The sequence below is a fragment of the Oncorhynchus masou genome, chromosome 29 (assembly GCF_036934945.1).
Source record: "Oncorhynchus masou masou isolate Uvic2021 chromosome 29, UVic_Omas_1.1, whole genome shotgun sequence".
In the NCBI taxonomy this organism is placed as follows: Eukaryota; Metazoa; Chordata; class Actinopteri; order Salmoniformes; family Salmonidae; genus Oncorhynchus; species Oncorhynchus masou.
This window is the reverse complement of record NC_088240.1, coordinates 48417959-48440212: the sequence shown is the minus strand read 5'-3', so window position 1 is coordinate 48440212 and position 22254 is coordinate 48417959. Positions and strand designations below refer to the sequence as shown.

Genomic DNA, 22254 nt, shown 5'->3' with positions numbered 1-22254 from the left:
GGTTAAAGATTTTTTTTTTTGCAAAAACGTTTGGTGTGCGCCAAAAGGCATGTGGGAGACTCCCCACACAAGAAGGTACTCTGGTCAGATAAGACTAAAATTGAGCTTTTTGGCCATCATGGAAAACGCTATGTCTGGCACAAACCCAACACCTCTCATCACCCTGAGAACACCACCCCCACAGTGAAGGATGGTGGTGGCAGCCTCATGCTGTGGGGATGTTTTTCAGAATTGAAGGAATGATGGCTGGCGCTAAATAGACTGCGACAGAGGTTCACCTTCTAGCAAGACAATGACCCTAAGCATACTGCAAAAGCAACATTTGAGTGGTTTAAAGCCCAGACCTCAATCCAATTGAGAATATGTGGTATGATTTAAAGATTGCTGTACACCAGCGGAACCCATCAAACTTGGAGGAGCTGGAGCAGTTGAACGCTCGGATCAACCCTACTCCTCGGTCAATTTCCAATGTGCACTCTGAAAGCTCCGAATTTATCAACGGACAATCTGACAACGCTCTGGATTTATGAACACCCAGAGCACACTCTGGCACTCCAGATTGAATTTATGAACACAACCGAAATCATAAAACGTTTAGCATTTGTTATGCTAAAAAGCTAGCAAGAGGTTGCATAGCAACAGCATCAACTTCCGGTAGACAGGCGAAGCTATAGTACGTTCAACTGAAACGGTACCGTTCGTTTACAGTAAACTAAAATTAACTAATAGCATGTAGTATCTGCTCATTAAGTACAGTTGAAGTCGGAGGTTTACATACACCTTTGCCAAATACATTTAAACTCAGTTTTTCACAATTAATGACATTTAATCCTAGTAAATATTCCCTGTCTTGGGTCAGTTAGGATCACCGCTTTATTTTAAGAATGTGAAAGGTCAGAATAATAGTAGAGATAATGATTTATTTCAGCTTTTATTTCTTTCATCACATTCCCAGTGGGTCAGAAGTTTACATACACTTAATTAGTTTTTGGTAGCATTGCCTTTCAATTGTTTAACTTGGGTCAAAAGTTTTGGGTAGCCTTCCACAAGCTTTCCACAATAAGTTGGGTGAATATTGGCTCATTCCTTCTGACAGAGCTGGTGTAACAGTCAGGTTCGTAGACCTTGCTCACACACGGTTTTTCAGTTCTGCCCACTAATTTTCTATTGGTTTGAGGTCAGGGCTTTGTGATGGTCACTCCAATACCTTGACTTTGTTGTCCTTAAGCCATTTTGACACAATTTTGGAAGTATGCTTGGGGTCATTGTCCATTTGGAAGACCCATTTGCGACCAAGCTTTAACTTCCTGACTGATGTCTTGATGCTATCTATTTTGTGAAGTGCACCAGTCCCTCCTGCAACAAAGTACCCAGACAACACGATGCTGCCACCCCCGTGCTTCACAGTTGGGATGGTAATCTTCAGCTTGCAAGCCTCCTCCTTTTTCCTCCAAACATAAAGATGGACATTATGGTGTTGGGGAATAATCAGAATTAGTTTGTAACATAGGTAAGATATTTTATATTCATATGTTTGTAAGTTACTTCTCATCAGAATGTTTATTTTTGTATAATACTGTGGCAATACTGTGCAGTCATCTGTTCTCTGTCAAGACTAAGTTACTTGGGCCGGAGAGAGGGGAGAGGTCAAGCGTGTATCTCTTGGCTCCACAATGTCTGTGTGCCAGTCAATGTGTCTCTGTAATCTTGTCAAGATAGGGTGGATTTGATATATGCCTGTTGATATGAGGATTTGTTTAGGTTCTGAGTTTGAGAAAATAACATAGTTTAGGAGACAAAGCTGAACAATAAATTATGGCCAATGCTGTCTGGCTATGTGTGTCTTTGCTATAAAGGATCTCAGTTGCAATGTGTAAGGAACTCTCAGAGAATTCATTTATAGACACTGAATTGATCTAAGAGTCACAGGGTTGTGATGGAGCTCATATAATTACAGATGGACTTTGTGATAAACTCTGACTTGTGTGTGGTTTGCTCTCATGATTTGGGGCGGCAGGGTAGCCTAGTGGTTAGAGCGTTGGACTAGTAACCAAAAGGTTGCAAGTTCGCATCCCCGAGCTGACAAGGTACAAATCTGTCGTTCTGCCCCTGAACATGCAGTTAACCCACTGTTCCTAGGCCGTCATTGAAAATAAGAATTTGTTCTTAACTGACCTGCCTAGTAAAATTAAGGTAAAATTAAAAATAAATAAAAATACAGGAAATTGCCACAACATTGGCCAAACAGATCTATTTTTCTGTCATCAGACCAGAAGACATTTCTCCAAAAAGTCCCCATGTGCAGTTGCAAACCGTAGTCTGGCTTTTTTATGACGGTTTTGGAGCAGTGGCTTCTTCCTTGCTGAGCGGCCTTTCAGGTTATGTCGATATAGGACTCGTTTTACTGTGGATATAGATACTTGTGTACCTGTTTTCTCAAGCATCTTCACAAGGTCCTTTGCTGTTGTTCTGGGATTGATTGCACTTCTCGCACCAAAGTACGTTCATCTCTAGGAAACAGAACACGTGTCCTTCCTGAGCTGTATGATGGCTGCGTAGTCCCATGGTGTTTATACTTGCATAGTAATGTTTGTACAGATGAACGTGGTACCTTCAAGTGTTTGGAAATTGCTCCCAAGGATGAACCAGACTTGTGGAGTTATACAATTGTATTGTATACAAGAGGTCTTGGCTGATTTCTTTTGATTTGCTCATGATGTCAAGCAAAGTGGCACTGAGTTTGAAGGTAGTCCTTGAAATACATCCACAGGTACACCTCCAATTGACTCAAACTATGTCAATTAGCCTATCAGAAGCTTCTAAAGCCATGACATCATTTTCTGGAATTTTCCAAGCTTTTAAAAGGCACGGTCAACTTAGTGTATGTAAACTTCTGACCCACTGGAATTGTGATATAGTGAATTATAAGTTAAATAATCTGCCTGTAAACAATTGTTGGACAAGTTACTTGTGTCATGCACAAAGTAGATGTCCTAAATGACTTGCCAAAACTATAGTTTGTTAACAAGAAATTTGTGGAGTTGTTGAAAAATGAGTTTTAATGACTACAACCTAAATGTATGTAAACTTCCGACTTCAACTGTATGTAGTATACAGTATGTTAGTATGGGTATTTGAACACAGCTCAAGAGAACCCAGGAAGCCCACAGGACATTGTCAGATAAGAAGCAGGAAGTAAACAGGAAGTAAAAGACAGTGGATGCAGAATGACAGTGAGAGAAGAACTGATGAAGAGCAACTGTATGTGGAGAGTGGAGACTTGTGCATCTCCTCAGCAGTTCCCTAGAGTCAGTCAATCATACGTGTTGTACCCAAAGTGAAAATGTATCATGGACGTTAAAATAAGGCACCGAATACATAAAAAAATACAATTTTAATTTTATTTAACTAGGCAAGTCAGTTTCTTATTTACAATGCCTACTCTGGCCAAAACCTGACCCAGACACCGCTGGGCCAATTGTGCGCCGCCCTATGGGACTCCTAATTACAGCCGGTTGTGTCATAGCCTGGAATCGAACCAGGGTCTGTAGTGACGCCACTAGCACTGAGATGCTGCACTACTCGAGATCCCGCAAGGTTTGTCAGGAAAAGGAAACTACTCCAATGCAAAATTAGAGAAATAATTTTGACATCCTCACTTGAGTTATGACTGCATAACTATAACTAGCACAATAAATCTGATTGTCTCCAATAATCTGACTTGCACCGGCAATGTCATGAGTATATCAAGTCAGAATATTACTAGTCAGACAACTTATCATATTAGGAGCTATAAGGAGAGTTGCCAAGTATATATATATTTTTTAAATGAATTGACAGTTGCTAGGGACCTACGTGTGAGGCAGCCTGGGTGTGAAGCAGCCTGGATTTTGTTCACTTGGGCGCACAACAGACCATGTCTTAAAACACTTTGCAACGGACATCAAAAACTAGTATTTCCTACTGGGATAGATACACTACCTGCCCATTTCACTTGGACCATTTTCTTAAGTTTTGTGCCTCATAGCCACGATCCAGGTTCTGGACTTTCCTAAAGCAGAAGCTGCTGTAGCTACCAAGCCACAGGTGCATGTATAACTGTGTAGGCATCCCTCTCCCGCCCAGCCACGTGCCCCGGCATGCCTCACCTTTGTTGTTTGAGATACCGTAGTCAAAGCCCTGTGCCCCATTGGCTGCAGTAGCCCTGTTGAAGGCCTGGACAGAGAAGGGGCTAGGTGGTGGGGTCTGGGCCCCGTGCTCCAGAAGGGTTTGTTCTGTAGGGAGAGGAGCCAGAGCTGGACCACATTAGCTCCACCAACAACAGCAACCAAAACATCCATTCATATCCATGTTATATTCGTTAAAGTTACTGTCCAGTGAAAATCTAACTTTTAAAAGTTTATATGTTTTGTTAACTCATACAATGCTGCAGACTCTTCATATCCTCATATTTGTGGCTAAAGCAAAAATGTAATTAACAAATACATTTATTTCAAACAGACAGTTAAAAAAAAGCTTGTCATTTCCTCATATAACATGACGTCATGTTTTTGGCAGAGGTTGTCTCATTGGCGAAGCTGGCTAATCAGCTGTTTACCATACCATTCTGTTGTTGGGGTACGCAGAACACAATTCAAAACACAGAAAGGCTTTTTAACATACTTAACAAAAAAAATTGGAAGGAAAACTATTTCACTCATATTGCATATTTAATAGAAAATCTGGAAACACTGGACGGACAGGCTATTCTTAAAGTAACTTCAAAACTAAGATGAGTGAGATCTGAGAGAACCCAATCCCAACTTGAGATCAAAATACTCAACTCAATTTTCTTTAGGTCAACTCTCCCATTTATCTTGATTAACACCAAAGTTAAATTTAGAGACATATTATCTCAAGTGCTGGTTCAGCCTAAAGAATTAGGATCTTACAACTGTCCAGATACCCGGTAAATCTGATCCAAGATCAGCACTCGCACTCTGAGACACTTTGTACGGGCAAGGGTTGGGCAGTATCCATATTTTATGCTACAGGAACTATACGGTATTACCGGCAGTGCACACAAGGGGCACTCTTTCTTTCCAAATGTGAAAGTAATCTATATTCAAAATGTTTGACCTTATTGAAAAAATGCTAACAAAGGCAAACAAATTACCAGTGAAATTCCAATGCAGACACTAGCTAAATGCTAACAAGCGCGAACAAACATTGCTAATTGCAAGGGCAGACAACCAAACTCAAAGTTACACAACAATCTTAAAAGGCTCCTTAGCAGTTTGTTGCACGCATACAGCAGGGATCCTGAACCCAGATGGAATTGATTGTCTATGCTGTAACCAAGAAGCTTGATTTTGAAGTAGGGATGTTAATGGTTAACCATGGAAAATGCATTTGACCCGTCATGCTTATCAGTCTATATTCTGCAAAAGAGCAGAAAAACAAATATGGGATGAGGTAGGTAGTTGGTTGGATGGGTTATTTACAGATGGGCTGTGTACAGCGATCGGTAAGCTGCTCTGACAGCTGTTGCTTAAAGCTTCAGTGATTTTTGCAATTCGTTTCCAGTCATTGGCAGCAGAGAACTGGAAGGAAAGGCAGCCAAAGGAGGTGTTGGCTTTGGGGATGACCAGTGAAATATACCTGCTGGAGCACATGCTAGGGGTGGGTGCTGCTATGGTGACCAGTGAGCTGAGATCAGGCAGAGCTTTAACTAGCAAAGACTTATAGATGACCTGGAGCCAGTGGATTTTGTGAATAATATGTAGCGAGAACCAGCCAACGAGAGCATATAGGTCGCAGTGGTGGGTGGTATAAGGGGCGGTGGTATAGGTGACAAAATGGATGGCACTGCATCCAGTTTGCTGAGTAGAGTGTTGGAGGCTATTTTGTAAATGACATCTCCGAAGTCAAGGATCGGTAGGATAGTCAGTTTTACGAGGGTATGTTTGGCAGCATGGGTGAAGGAGGATTTGCTGTGAAATAGGAAGCCGATTCTAGATTTAACTTTGGATTGGAGATGCTGAATATGAGTCTGGAAGGAGAGTTTACAGTCTAACCAGACACCTAGGTATTTGACATATTCTAAGTCAGAACCATCCCGAGTAGTGATGCTGGACCGGCGGGCAGGTGCGGAGAGCGATCGGTTGAAGAGCATGCATTTAGTTTTACTTGCATTTAAGTGCAGTTGGAGGCCACGGAAGGAGAGTTGGATGGTATTGAAGATTGCCTGGAGGATTGTTAACACAGTATCCAAAGAAGGGCCAGAAGTATACAGAATGGTGTCGTCTGAGTAGAGGTGATCAAAGAATCACCCGCAGCAAGAGCGACATCATTGATATATACAGAGAAAAGAGTCGCCCCGAGAATTAAACCCTGTGGCACCCCCATAGAGACAGAGGTCCGGACAACAGGACTTCCGATTTGACACACTGACTCTGTCTGAGAAGCAGTTGGTGAACCAGGCGAGGCAGTCATTTGAGAAACCAAGGCTGTTGGGTCTGCCGATAAGAATGCGGTGATTAACAGAGTCGAAAGCCTTGGCCAGGTCGATGAAGACGGCTGCAAAGTACTGTCTTTTATCGATGGCGGTTATGATATCATTCAGGACCTTGAGCGTGGCTGTGAGTTTACTTCAAATAATGAGGCATAGCTTACCTATTTTATAAAAACTTCCTCATGCCAATAACCAGCACTTCTCTCCTGTTCTATTGGTTTTCATATTAACTTCCCTTCGTTGTCCAAAAAAACAATCCTAGTCATATTAGCAACCCATCATAGTTGTTCCTCTAAGATTCCTACTCTTTCTAAGTTTCGAACAAATATTATAATCTCTGTCACATATGAAACTACTTGCATTAGTTGCACTGTTTACAACAGTGTTTTCCGCTAATTGCATTTGGGCAAATGTTTGAAAATTGAGTTTTATTATCTGCTTCATTACAGGACTTGCATGTGCACTTCTACAGGAACGCCTTTCACTTGCATTTCAAAGATGAAAAATAAAAATAATTATCTTTTACCAGATCTAATGTGTTATATTCTCCTACATTCATTTCAAATTTCCACAAACGTCAAAGTGTTTCCTTTCAAATGGTATCAAGAATATGCATAGGCTTGCTTCAGGTCCTTAGCTACAGGCAGTTAGATTTGGGTATGTCATTTTGGGCGAAAATTGGAAAAAAAGGGTCTGATCCTAAAGAGGTTTTAATAGGCCTTTTGACTAAGATGATAGGCTTGCTATTCTTGCATGTATTCATTAAGCTCTTAATGAAAATGTCCGGTTCTTGTATGCACTCATAGTATCAGAGTGATAGGTTTCACTCTCCCCACATTTTCCAAAATAAGCCCAATGAGTTTCTATGGGCTTTTTTGGGGCCTAAGCTTGTCGCCTGCCTTCCCGCCTTGGAACGACTCCTATTGTTAGGGCAGAAACATAAGCATCTCATCATTATAGGCACAGATCTCTGATAGTATTTTCTGTTGGTCACGTGTTTAATGTTTGGGAAAAATGTAACCATTTTTTGAACAGGTAAATGAGGGTCAGTCAGTCGGCAGCAAAATTGACAGAAATGTGCATCCCTACTTGCAAGCTAGTGACTTAGCTATCAAGTTAGAAAACCAAAAGCATAGCTGGAGCCCTTAGTTAGATAGTTAACTTATAGTTAATTATAAGCAGTGACATAGCACAACACCCCTGCAGCTCCCGCGAGGGGGGCTGAACCTCCAAATTTCTATTTTATTTTTATGGACGGTCCTGAAAATCATGCTGTGGCAAAAAAATGTGTACAGCCAAGCCCAATACAGACCCTGATCCAAAAATATAAAAAGGACACAGGAGTAAAAAGCATTAAGTTAAGTTAAAAGGCTTTTACCTTCCTCATGGCGTAGGTACTGGTTTCCCCCACGGTCTCGGGCCAGAGACCAGGCCTCTCCTTCGTCGCTCTCGCAGAACTCCACCACACTGTTTTTGTCCAGCTGCACCCACGTCCCCTCCGTGTTTACCACCTGACGCACAACACAATGCTCTTTATCCCTATATACGCACACACACAAATGCTGCAGTCCACACACGCACACAGCACCATTCTCTCAAATACAATCCAATCCCCCTATACATGAATGCACATCATTCCTTCAGAACAATTAAATACGGCATTGTAGCTATAATATTTCTCATAAAAGCAGCATTTTGCAGAGGTCACTGGCTAAATATAATTAATTAAACAACTTACTCTAAAAGTGAATCATATTGAAAGGTAAATTCATGTTTGTCTTGGTTTTCTAAAGGTCCTGAAAAAAATCATCACTCTAGACAGACGGACACAAATGGAAAGTGGAAATGTTAATAAATGCAGAGGTTGCACTGCGTAGAGAGTGAGAGCGAGACTTGAGTGAGTATTTCTATGATTCCTCGTAGCTTAGTATCTCCTTGCCACCTTCTCAACCCTACTGGAGGAGTATCAAGGTTCCTCCCCTCAGACCATCTTTTCCAATGCATGTTGAGAAGGAGACGAGGAGATAGGATGTGGGGAATCGAGGAAAGATTCAATGAGAAAGAGCTGGGGAGCCATTGGTTCAGAGAGGGCATTCTAGTAACAGCATGACAACACCACATCCCCAATCAGAGGTCAAGCAGGAAGTAGGCAACATTCAACACTTCCGGGTCAAGGAATTTTAGAGAGTTTTAAAAAAGTCCACCAAGAAACAAAAGAGGACAGAAGGTGTAAGAGAGAAGATTCATTTGAGGTACAGTATGGCTTCAGCATTTCAAGAATCCAATGTCAGAAAATATATATATTTTTTTTTTTTGGCAAACAGAAAATATGAATCCGTTTCAAATTATAAATAAACTAATATAGTTTAAATAAACTATCCTGAACAAAAAATATAAATGCAACGTGGAGTGTTGGTCCCATGTTTCATGAGCTGAAATAACAGATCCCAGAAATGTTCCACATGCACAAAAATCTTATTTCCCTTTCTGCAGAAATGTTTTTACATCCCTGTTAGTGGGCATTTCTCCTTTGCCAAGATAATCCATCCACCTGACAGGTGTGGCATATCAAGAAGCTGATTAAACAGCATGATCATTACACAGGTGCTGGGGACAATAAAAGGCCACTCTAAAATGTGCAGTTTTGTTACAACACGACAGATGTCGCAAGTTTTGAAGGAACGTGCAATTGGCATGCTGACTGCAGGAATGTCAACCAGAGCTGTTTCTCTACGTTGATGCCTCCAACGTAATTATAGAGAATTTGGCAGTATGTCCAACCGGCCTCAACCGCAGACCAAGTGTAACCACGCCAGCCCAGGACATCCAAATTCGTCTTCTTCACCTGCGGGATCGTGTGACACCAGCCACCCGGACAGCTAATGGAACTGGGAAGTATTTCTGTCTGTAATAAAGCCCTTTTGTGAGGAAAAACTCATTCTGATAGGCTAGGCCTGGCTCCCAACTGCGTGGGCCTATGACCTCCCAGGCCCTCCCGTGGCTGCACCCCTGCACAGTCATCTGAAATCCATAGATTCGGGCCTAATTAATTCATTTCAATTGACTGATTTCCTTATATGAACTGTAACTCAGTAAAACCGTTGACATTTTGCATGTTGCGTTTATATTTTGTTCAGTATATATTAAAATGAACAAAAATATATAAATGCAAAAGGAAACAAATAAAAAAATGCTGTAGCCACTGGAGTGTGTTCTATAAAGAAAAGAGCCTGCACATGTTGAAAGAAAGGACAGAGCACACACCCACACCCAGAGGCATCTCATGTATTCACCCTTTCAATGGTAAAGTACATACATCCAAAACAAGTCAACCAATTTACAAGCAAAACGGGGAGGAAACAAAAGACATTACAACAACTTGTCTGTTTTGCAAAGAGAGTTCAAAGTAGAAGAGTGAAACAAAACAAATGGGTATAAGAACTACAAAATAGTAACTAAGTAATCTAGATTGATAAAGAATCAATTAAAGGCAACCACAATAAGTAATTTAAGACATCACATTTGTTATTTTCCATTTTTTTTTGTGCGGGAGAGGGGGGGATTGCGTACCTCGCCTACTGCCTTGACCGTGTTCCCAAGTACTAACATTCCAATGGGGATACCCCTAAGGTTTGGACAGCTTCTGATGTTGTGACCCGAGGGACCCGTCTTCACTACCTTATAAAGCCCAGGGCCGCCGCCCTGCCCCACCCTGTCCTGCATGGAGGGGGCCTCTTGGGAGAGGCGGCCGCTGGAGCTCACCTCCTTAACACTCTGCTCCGATTGGCCTCCTGCCTCCTGCAAGTGGGAATTGACAGGCGTTAATACCAATCAGGCTAGGTTAGAAGACTACAGTCAATGGAAGAGTAGTGATGGATTGGTCTGATTTGATGTCATATTTTCATCCTGATTCCTGACAACTGTGTGTGTGTATGTTTCTTATGAGAGACGATATAGCGTGACTAGTGTTTCAGGTTAACAAATAATCAAAGTCCCATAATTTCTATTAAAGTTTTACAGTACTGTCCTAAGAGCTATCAGTTCAACAAAACCAGTAGGATTCACTCTTTGTAGCAAATGTTGACATAAAACAAAAGCATAGCTCCCGAGTGGCGTAGCAGTCTAAGGCACTGCATCTCAGTACTAGAGGCGTCACTACAGACCCTGATTTGATCCCGGGCTGTATCACAACCGGCCGTTCATAACTGACTTGCCAAGTTAAATAAAGGTAAAAATAAATAAATATATATATATATATATATATATATCAATGCTGCAGCAATGACTATCAGATTTTTTTTAGGACACCCTATGAGCATCAAGTGCACAGGTTGTTGTTGGGCTGATACTGCCTCGATGGCATAAAGTGGACAAGACAGGTTTCATTGGCAACACCTGAATGCCACAAAGTTCTCAAAAAGTGTGACGACTAAAGGTATGACTAAATGCATCAACTAAAATAATGTATCACTTCATACTGTGCAAGCCTGAAATATGTTTCAATTGTTTCATAGATGTGTGGTTATGGGTAGACTTCTACTAAAAAGGGAGATGAATGTTAGCATGGGTAAGAAAAAAAAAATTACCCACTCACTACTTTAAGTTGCTCTGGATAAGAGCATCTGCTAAATTACTAAAATGTCAAATGTAAATGACAAAATTGGGGCCAGAGTACTAGACACATACAGTAGGCTACATGGCATCTACCCTTTCATACAAAAGCCACATGTAACATATTAGTGTCATTGTTATTAACCCTCATGCAACACACAAATGTCCATTTCACTCGATAGCTTGAATTTCACGTGAAATGGGAACAAAGTTATCACGGGGCAGACAGCATAACAAATGGACCTTGAATGAATAGTTGATTCCTAAAGGGGAATGGAGGTAGAACGACAGTGTTCTTAAATTAAACTACTCAGAAAGTCATGCAACTGTGGTTAAAAACTCAAAGTTCACCATAACTCAAATTGAAGAACTTCACAGGGGGGAGGGGTTTCAATAGGAAACGTAGAAATAACAGATGGATGAAAAAGCAACAGAGCAGCCAAGCCATACACATCTCTCCTTCACACAACTCACCTGTGGGAATATAGTTAAGGGGGTCCACGACAAAAAGCCGATATCCCTGACTCCTTGGCTAGCGTTAAAGACACTCTGAGCAACAAATCGTAAGTACAAGTCAAGAAACGGCAAGAGGATTCATTTAAGTGTGAGAAAAGGGAGAGAACAAGCGCTGATGTCTTTTTTGGGGGAAGAAATCATTAATATTTTTTCTGCAATTTTGGCCATGTATAAGTTATTTTGTAATTGAACTTGAGAAGAGTAGGCTTTCACCAATTTTGACAGGGTACCAGAAAGACCTTGTACTCAAGCAATTGTGAAGAAATGGCAATATGTTGTGAAGGATTCGGAACACAGAAATGTTTTATTTTGTGTGGGAAGGGGTTGGAATTTTTAAACCCATTTTGAGTTAACAATCGCCCCCAGAAAATCTCTTAAAATCCCTTTCAACACATAGGATGTAGCGTGTCATGCTGTTTGACAACACCCTTTACATAGAAGCCTCTGAACCTTAGAAGCTTCATAGAGCAACCAAATGCATAGGTGGAATTGTGGAGTGGTAGAAGCACAATTTCTATATGAAACTGTGTTGGGGACCAATGATTGCCTCATGACCGAAAACCATCCATTTTACGAATACGTGGCAATGACTTTTAATGAATGAATATTAACTTTTCTTAATCTATCCACCTATGAAGTCCCTGATTAGACAAGGCCAATTTCCCAGACCCAGATTAAGTCTAATCCTGGCCTAAAAAGCATGCACAAATGAAAAATATTTTTTTTAGGCCAGGACCAGGCTTCATCTGAGTCTAACAAACTGGCCTTTATATTTGAGAGGTTGTTTGTGCCATGGAACAAATGTATGTGAAATCTCTTTTGAGAGAAGAGCTTTTTTCGTGTTGCTCTGAGGTGCCTGTGCTTATGAAGCGTGGGCGAGAAGAAGCAATGAGAAAGAGGTGAAGAGAATAGCAGACAGTGCAGCTAAGACCCTCGTAAACTAAACACACTGAAATTGCTCATCGACTACCTCTCTCTTTCTGGTCCATTCATGCATTGGGGATGCTTCCAATGCATTAAACATGTATTAACTGATCATGTGAGGGTTTTTCGAGAGTCCAACTGAACGCATGATTCTAGTCACGCTAAAGTAAATATTTTTAAACCCGAGACATGCATGTTGCCCTTAGTGAAGGCTCATGACACAGCAGTGAAAATCCATTTGGACACATCATGCAACAACAAACTTAAGTTCTTTCAAACTGTTAAAGGAGGTTCTCAATACTTCATGCTTGTAGACATTTGGGGAACGGATACCATCCAATATCACTATACACAGTGTGTAGGTAAGTAGTAGATAAAGGGGAATCTTCAAACTTCAATACAACCATCATCACACATCAAATCAATCCCATTGAGTTGGGGGGGTTCCAATTGAGTTACACATGAATGGTGGAAGCACTGATTTATGATGTTTTCCCCAAATGAGCAGCATAGGGGGGTAGACTACCCTTCTATCCTACAGACTGACTGACTGATCGTCATTTTACTTACGTTGGCTGGGACCAGCAGGCTCCTGCCCACATGCTGGTTAAAAGAGAGGCACCAGGCTTCAGTGTACCCATTCATGTTGGGCACATACTTCTTTACTGTCTCATCATTCAGCCTGAGCCAAACACCATCATCATTGTGGATCTATGGGAAAACAAGCAACAGAGGGCAGAGAGCACAGCCATGCCCCCCTCATGTCACTATGGAAACGGAAAGAGGGGTGGCGGAGTCCCCGGGGCAATAAGAGCACCTTACGCGAGGCTGCAGCGGGAGAGAGAGGGAGGCCGAATAATAGGGTAGTCAACTGAATGGCTCCAGAAATGCAGATTCAACAAGAAGAAAGGCAGAGTCACCTATACTGGGTGGTGCAGAACAATGTAAAACCCAGATTTAAAACCGGTCCTAAAGTAAATGGCTGATGCTTGGTAGCATGCTTTGTGAAAACACACTGAACTGAGAGTAACATCACTTAGCAGAATGCTGTGACTCTCTCTAGTATTGGTTTGGACGGTCTCTGCTTTTTGCCAAGGTTTGTGAAGAGGTTTGACGAAAACTCTGAAAGGCCTTCCTAGGCTAAAATGGAGGACACAATTATGACTGGTGCTTCTTTCCTACACAAAATTGTACGCAACATGCTCTGCCATAAGGTTGATGTTTTTCTCGCTGCAGCCTCGGAGTGTCTTGCATGTGTATGAAGCAACACAAAGGCAAAAGTAACAAATAAGTGAGCTCAGAAGAGAAGCAGCAATAACGAGAAAGAGGTAGACCCACTGCAGTTTTACTGTACTCAAAACCGTCATACACATTTACTCTGTAGATTGCGAGGACTGAATCCTTACTCGTATTCTGCACATATATCTCAGATTTCCACTGAAATCCCCCACTGACCATAATGCATGACTTGCGCGAAAGTCTGAGGTTAAGGTTGCAAAATCTCATAAACTTTTCCAAAGTTCACAGGTTTTCCAGAAGGTTGGAGGAACTTTTGTGAATGTTTCTGTAATGTTGCAAACCTTTAGGGTCACACACTTGGATGTCAAGTTAGTATGCAGTAAAATTAAGAGGAATTAAGAAAAAAACAGACAAACAAAAACAGAAGACAAACAAAAGATATAAGAAAAGAGAATCTAATGCTACAACTCGATCAAATCGCCTAGTCTAGAACAGTTTACCTCATCAATGAAAGTGATGGTGCCATTGACTTGCACTATGCCTATCTGTTCGCTCTGCAGGGAAGGGTGACTACGCACACGGAGGCCTGCGCTGTCCTTGGACACAAATTTGCGGACCTGAGAGAAGCAGAGGAGACAGGAAGACAGTAAGCCGTAGGAGCCTCAGCAGGGGAAAGCGAAAAAGAGGCAACAGAGTGGAGGAGGACACACACACTGCAGAGAGACAGACATAATCACAAAGGCAATGCAGGCACTCTTGGTCACGGATCACACACGCACACGCATGTAAAGTGTACACACACACACACACACACACACACACAGTGGGAGAAAGTGTAGAAGTGCTCCGTTCTGAACAGTGCTGGTTGGACATATCCAGTGCAAACCCAAGGTTGACTTAAAATACAGATGGCTAAATAATAAAAAAGTAATCAATTAAAACAATAAGAAACCCGACCATCCACCCAGTTCTCTTATTGGCGTTGGATATGATCCACACTGTACACAAGATCAGAAGGGAGATAAAGAGCTGAGTGAAAATTTGCAGTTTGTTGCTTGTTTCCCCATTTTCAGTTAAATCATTGTCAGCCACAAAAACAATGATACATAACTTGGTTCGTGACAGTGGAAATATTCACTGCATGTTGCAATGTTCTTCATGATAAATGTATAAACAGATAAGCACCCGTTGGAATGAGAGTGAACGAGACGTGAAATAAATATTCCTATGCATTACATCCAGACACTTACAACAGCTGGAGGAAACAATAGGAACAGAAACAAACAGTGAATGAACACACTACTGGCTGTGACGGTGTGTTTTCACGTTCTTTGGTTTAGGGACGTGTCCGTTCTCAGATGAGTGTGTGTTGTCAGGTGTGTGTGTGGGGTCAGGTGTGTCGGTCTCACCTTGCTAGGTTGGGGCTCGGCCTTGGGTTTGACCATCTGTGTGCCAGGTGGGATCATGCCTTTAGGAGGGTCTTTCACCTCCACCTCCAGACCAGCATCTAGTGGGTTAAACATGCACACAGTCCACACTCCGCAGGCAGATAACGTTCATTTAAATTAACAACTAATATATATTTAATACATTTCCTAACTAATACAGCTAGTTTCTCTAATAATAGACTAACCACAATACCAACATACAGTTTTTGGAGGGCTTCTACAAAAAAATTACATCAACTGACTTGAGCTCTAATCCAATTTGAATATGGGAAAATGGGAATAGGAATCTCTGTTAACTTACTACAATGAAATGACTAAATAGAAATATAAGTGAACCCAACCCTGTTCTACGTTACCGATCTCAATGCCGTCAATGGTGACGTGGATTGTGTAGAGGCCCACAGCCCCGGGGGTCCAGTTGGCACTGTACGTCCCGTCTGTGTTTGCCCGGATCAACATGTTCTCACTGGGCCTGGCGGTGGAGAGAAACAGGGATGATAGCGCTTCACTCCAAATGGACAGACCCACTTCCCCCTCACTTCTCATCAACCTTTGTCATAAAACCTGGGTTCAAATGGTGTTCGTTCTCATTCAATTACTTTTGCTGGACTTGATTGACCTTTATCTCATCTCTTACCTCTTTGGAGTGGGTGAAGCAAAGCGAAGCTCCTCAAATGAGTAATTCTCATAGGCCTGGACAAGGAGAAAATAAACATGGTGTCAAAAAATGTTACTCTCAAAAAATAAATAATTTCTCTGTATTATTTCACAAGGAAACATTGGGCAGTTGAGCAACAGCTTCCCCTTTAGTTTTAAGTTTTTTATTTAACCTTTATTTAGCCAGGGAATCATGCTGAGATCAGTTAACAACAATGATACTATAAATATCTATATACACAATACATAAAAAAAGGAAAGTGAAACACAATCATATGAAACAAACACATTTTTCTAGGTTCTGCCATGTTGATTTTCCATTCAGATCTATCTGACATGTGAAGGGAAAAATACAAGAGCAGAGGGAATCTTCTTGGCATGAAACGCATCTCAGGAAGAAATAAACCAGTATTCTTTACTGATACATTTGTTTCATTCTAATGCACAGAGATAAAACATTTTTAACCTCTGTAGAGTAGGGGGCAGCATTCGGAATTTTGGATGAAAAGCATGCCCAAATTAAATGGCCTGCTACTCGGGCCCAGAAGATATGATATGCGTATAACTGGTGGTTTTGGATAGAAAACACTCTAAAGTTTCCAAAACTGTTAAAATAGTGTCTGAGTATAACAGAACTGATTTGGCAGGTGAAAACTTTTTTTTTTTTTTGTAGTTTTGTATTACAGTATCCATTGACTTAGGACAATTTGCAGATCCTATGCCTTCCACTAGATGTCAACAGTCATTAGAAATTGTTTCAGGGTTGTATTCTTATAAATGAGGGAGTAACACCAATCTGAATGAGTGGACGCTGACGTGTCACAGAGCTTTTTCATGCGCAATCCCGAGAGAGTGCATTTCTTGTTTACCTTTTATATTGACGACGTTATTGTCCGGTTGAAATATTATAGATCATTTAGGCTACCTGAGGGTTGAATATAAACATCGTTTGACATGTTTCTATGAACTTTACAGATACAATTTTACATTTTTTTTTTGTCTGCCTGTTGTGACTGCGTTTGAGCCTGTGGATTACTGAAGAAAACTGAGGTTTTTGGATATAAAGAGACTTTATCGAACAAAAGGAACATTTATTGAGTAAATTAATGTCTTCTGAGTGCCACCATATGAAGATCATCAAAGGTAAGGGATTAATTTTATCTCTATTTCTGAGTTTTGTAACGCTTCTGCTTGGATGGCTACGGTTTGAAATAATGTATAAAATGGGCTATGTTCTGGGCTAGGTATGCTTTCGCCGAAAAGCATTTTATAAATCTGACACCGTGGTTGGATTAACAAGAAGTTAAACAAGGCTGTTCCCCGGTAGGCCGTAATTGTAAATAATACATTCTTAAGGAAACACTGTACAAATGGTGACCGTGTCAGCGGCCCGCCACAGGAGTTGCTAGAGAGCGATGGGACAAGAACATCCCGGCCGGCCAAACCCTCCTTTAACCCAGAAGGCGTTGGGCCAATTGTGTGTCGCCTCATGGGTCTCCCAGTCGTGGCCGGCTGAGACACAGCCCAGAGTCGAACCCAGGTCTGTAGTGATGCCTCAAGCACTGCAATGTTTTTCATCTCTGTGGTTCCCTAACCTTCATCATTGTGATGGCAATGTAGCGCGCTTCCTTGACGATCATGGGCTCATAGGTGGCCTCCAGCTTCGGCATGGGCAGGCCCCCGAACGTAAGGTCAGCGGTGCCCGAGAAGGAGGGATTGGTGCTGCCTGGGAGACGCTGCAGCTTCCTCATGCACTCCTGCTGCATGGACTTCTTCTGGGAGACGGGCACCGCCTTCACCTCCACCTGGGAGAGAGGAGAGGGAGAGACATGGGCATACAGTTCGCCAATGTTAGCAAAAATATACTCACATGTTCATCATTAAAATGTGCTAACATTACAGCGGGTTCAAATTTGCTGAGACTATCAGCACCCAGTCATTTTCGATGGACACAAGGGGACACTCAGCAACTTAAAGGTTGGCAACTAGAGAGGTCGTGCCCAGAGTTGAAAATGTCCCAAGTTAACCTTTCCACTCATGGCCTGTCATCCCGTATGTCATTGATAATTGCCTAAATTGGAATGCAGTGGCTCTACATTAACCTGCTATACATGTCGTCAGAGCTCAGGTTTCTGCGCTTCACAGCTCTGTATATGTTTTGACTGACTGCCATTATAAACTGGAGCGCCGCACACGATAAGATGCCACAAATCATATCCAATGTTACATCACATGCTTCATAAAGAACTGGTGTAGACACGGGTTTTTCCATTTTCCAATAATGCAGAGTTAAAAGGAAAAAAATAATGTTTCTTTAATTTTTTAATGGGGCTACTTTTGCACATTTGTCGTCCGAGTGAGTGAAATGCTGAGTGAGGGAAATGCTGTAAATCGAGAGGAGTTGATGTGTTCTGACAGATGAGACATTGAGAATTATAATAAATACCGCTTTGATGCCACACAAGCACTACACATTTCTATATTTTAAAATGTTTATAATCACTATGTTTGCTCCAGTTATAAGGATACGTTATACCCTGTGTTGTCCTGAACAGCTTGAGCCTATGTTTGTTGTATTGTGAAGAAAATCTGAACGCGGAACACACATTTGAATGCATTCATGACTCCAGTCTATGCCCACCAAAATTACAATCTGCCTGAAGTGCCTTTTGAAAGCCTTACACTAAGATCATATTTAGTCATGTTGGTAATAGAATTAGCTTGCAAATGATGCCCACCTGACAAAGAATGTGATTTATGTATTGTTTTTGGATTGCGCTTTTGGAGGGCAGCAGGTAGCCTAGCGGTTAAAAGCATTGGGGCAGTAACCGAATGGTCGCTGGTTTGAATCCTCAAGCAGACTAAGTGAAAAATCTGTCGATGTGTCCTTGAGCTTCTAATTGCTCCTGTAAGCATCTGCTAAATTACTAAAATGGCAAAGTAAGTGCATTGAAATGACTTAAGAACTGTGCAGTTGGAGAGTTGTGTGGCCACTTGGAGACACCAGTTAGACCTCACGCTCAAAGCCTTGGAATTGTTACATCTTGTCTTGAGCCAATTCCAACATTTCAATGAATATTCTTATTATGTTACTGAATGTATGCAGAGAATTTTCAGATTTTATTACTGATAAACGCGGTGAAAAGTACAGTAAGTGCAAAATGTACTGTACATAAAATAATGTAATGTTTGGATTCAGTTCTGTTTCAGGTGAACTGTTTTGTTCTCACCTTTGGTCTGATAAACTCCAAAGTGTTCTCTTTCAGTTGCTACCATGGTCATCCATATGCTTTTTACAGTTATTTTGTTAAAAACATATCAATTTGGCACTATCTATATACGCCAATGTAAAGGTTTAATGCAAATTTCAGTGACTTGGAAGCTAGCTTTCTCAACAACATGTTAGCTAACAGTCTGAATAGGAAGTGTACTAAAAAAATAAGTGGATGATCACTGTCACTACAAAATAATGTGATGATGTAGGCTTTATTTTACATGAGGTAAGAATCGAGAGAAAAAAAAAACAGAAAAATAAAACCTGACCTTCATGTTTGGCACGTGCACTATGTCTCCGTACTGGTCTTTGGTCTGGACGGCCACCGTGGTGGGCCAGCTGCAGCGGATGTCATCCTTGTTCAGAATCAGAGACGTCTTCTGGGGGTCTGCGTACGAGTCTGGCTGCAGCCACCTGGAGGGGGAGGGGCATTTATGCATTAATCTATTTATTGACAACCTGGCCATGAGCTGATATTTGTTTCACAGTAGTGTGTGTTTGTGTGTGTACGTACGTCCATGCTTAGTGTGCGTGTGTATGTGGGAATGTGTGTCCGGGCCTACGTTTTTTGTGTCTACATGCTCTCTTCCTTTCTCTCACCTGGCCAGGCGTCCTCCGCTGGAGTTCTGCACACAGGTAATGAAGTCCTCCAGGAAGGAGTGCTCGTTGGTCTGCAGGTGCAGGGGCAGGTTGCCCTCCAGAGCCTCTAGGATGGTGGGGGAGTGGGACAGGACCAGCCCCTTGCCCAGGATACCTGAGTGGGCCTTACACACCTGTGGGGAGAGAGGGGAGTTTAGGTGGGAAGGAGAGGGGGTGGAGACAGAGGTATGTCATGGTTACATGCTGACGAAGGCTTGATGGAAGAAATGTGTCCATTGTGATTTTTCATAAGTCATGGTTACACCCTTGACAGCTTTTGTTATGTCACAATGTGATTTTCATAAAAAAAAGTTAAATGACATCAGAATACCTGGAGAGAGGCCTCTTCAAGAATCTCAAGGTCCTCTTCAAGTTCATTCCCTGGAAAGAAGTACAGAGTATAAAACAGCATATGCCATTTAGTGCAAATTATAATCTTAAATGCACATACAGTTGCGGTCAAATATATTGGCACCCTTGCACGATTCACTACTTCTCCTAAAATAATATGAAATGTAAAAAATTAACATGTGTGTTTGTTTGATTTACAACTGCACAGAACCAATTTTTTTAAAAAGATGCACTGAAATTGAGATTTTTCACTTCAAAGTCATAAAATGTCCTGGACTAAATTATTAACCAGTTTTGAAAAGAGAAAAAATAACATTCTGCTCCATTGCACTCCATTGTAAAGTGCAAGGGCGCCAATGTAGAGACCGTAGATTTGCACTTTAGCTGAAAATGAAAAACAACAGTAAAGTTCAATAATGAGAACTAAGCACCGGGTACTTGTTTTGAAAGAATATGAGTTGAAGTTCAATATATTTTCTCCTGTGTTCCCTATCAGTTCTACTATGTTGTAATGTTCTTGCATTTCCCTCACCTATAGGCAGAGCCAGATCCTTCTTCATAAGAGCAGCAGCACACACACTGCCCAAGTATGCCAACTCCTTCTCCAGCTGGATAATACCCTGAAACACACAATGCTCATTACGGAAAAGCTCTCAATCTCTCCAAAATATCTTGTCCAGTCCACTTAGTCAGATATTTGCTAATTTTGTCTCGTCTAAAAATATTTTTTGTTTAGTTATAGATTTTTTCAAATAATTGTCACTATTTTTGTTGATGAAATTACACACACACACACACACACACACACACACACACACACACACACACACACACACACACACACACACACACACACACACACACACACACACACACACACACACACACACACACACACGGGTGCCTCAGTGAATACAGTAAAGTAAGTTCAAGTTAGAATTTTACAGGGAAACCTATCATTTTTTTTCACATTTGACTTAAAGGGGAATATATTCTCCAATTTCAGTTTATACATGCATGCATTCCATCAAATGACTTAAAACTCTCAGATAAAGCCATAACTGACAACATTTCACGTGTGGTTGGAGCCAGTGAACCAACTGTGGATTACATTTTTCACAAGTGTCTACAGTGAATGTAACTTGGTAGCAAGCAAGGGATACATTCACTGCATTTTAACTTCTTGGATATAGGGGGTGCTCTTTTAATTTTTGGATAAAAAAAACGTTCCCGTTTTAAACAAGATATTTTGTCACGAAAAGATGCTAGACTATGCATATAATTGACAGCTTTGGAAAAAAAACACTCTGACGTTTCCAAAACTGCAAAGATATTATCTGTGAGTGCCACAGAACTGATGCCACAGGCGAAACCAAGATGAAATTTCAAACAGGAAGTGCCCCAAATTTTGAAGGCGCTGTGTTTCAATGTCTCCTTATATGGCTGCGAATGCGCCAGGAATGAGCCTACACTTTCTGTCGTTTCCCCAAGGTGTCTGCAGCATTGTGACATATTTGTAGGCAGGACACAATGAGTTGTGGAAATCAAGGCCTGGGACAGAGGCCAAGCTTGACGGTCTTGACGAATTATGAGCAATAATCGTCAATTCAAGATTTTCTAACAGCATATCTAAATCTATCATTTGTTGTCAAAACACTTTTTCTGACTATAGACAGTACAAGAATAGGAAAATCTTGTTTTGGGGTAAACAACACCTTTAACATGCAAAAACAAGTTCCCCTTTACCTCATCTGGTCCAGGGTTGAATTCGTATCCCACGGCAACACATTTGAAGCCATAGAAACAGGCCTTCTCGTCTTTTACGTAGTCAGAGGCCGTCTCCAAGGAGAACAGGGCCTCGTTTCCTGGAATCCCAGAGGAAGAACACACAGGTGATACGTGATATTGACAGCAGGGAGGACAGGGGGACTAACTTAATGTAGATTAGCGGAGCTGTCCATTGAAGAGATTGAGCTTCCCCGAATCAATCTATAAGCTAACCTTCGATTGGTTCAGATGATTTGTTTCCTTGCGTGTCATTTTAATTAGCTAGTCAAATGAAATGCCGTCCTACTGAAACAAAAACCCAAACGGCAAATCTG

General features: G+C 41.4%; 1 protein-coding gene across 18 annotated transcripts in view; it reads right to left on the bottom strand.

The window, feature by feature from the left end:
- The window catches only part of LOC135519932 (E3 ubiquitin-protein ligase MYCBP2), a 317195-nt gene that overhangs the window by 88422 nt on the left and 206519 nt on the right, over positions 1-22254 (bottom strand). For 9 of the 18 annotated variants that reach the window (XM_064945153.1, XM_064945155.1, XM_064945157.1 and 6 more), the window contains 14 exons: positions 21899-22017; positions 20685-20772; positions 20133-20182; positions 19763-19935; positions 19432-19576; positions 17484-17693; positions 15869-15924; positions 15588-15703; positions 15193-15290; positions 14284-14400; positions 13115-13255; positions 10064-10291; positions 7872-8004; positions 4149-4295 (listed from right to left, as the gene is read on the bottom strand). In XM_064945153.1, coding sequence (XP_064801225.1) covers positions 4149-4295; positions 7872-8004; positions 10064-10291; positions 13115-13255; positions 14284-14400; positions 15193-15290; positions 15588-15703; positions 15869-15924; positions 17484-17693; positions 19432-19576; positions 19763-19935; positions 20133-20182; positions 20685-20772; positions 21899-22017 — 1821 coding nt within the window. The remainder of the gene's footprint in view (positions 1-4148; positions 4296-7871; positions 8005-10063; positions 10292-13114; positions 13256-14283; positions 14401-15192; positions 15291-15587; positions 15704-15868; positions 15925-17483; positions 17694-19431; positions 19577-19762; positions 19936-20132; positions 20183-20684; positions 20773-21898; positions 22018-22254) is intronic. The other 9 variants (XM_064945156.1, XM_064945168.1, XM_064945169.1 and 6 more) reach the window with 6 other exon arrangements.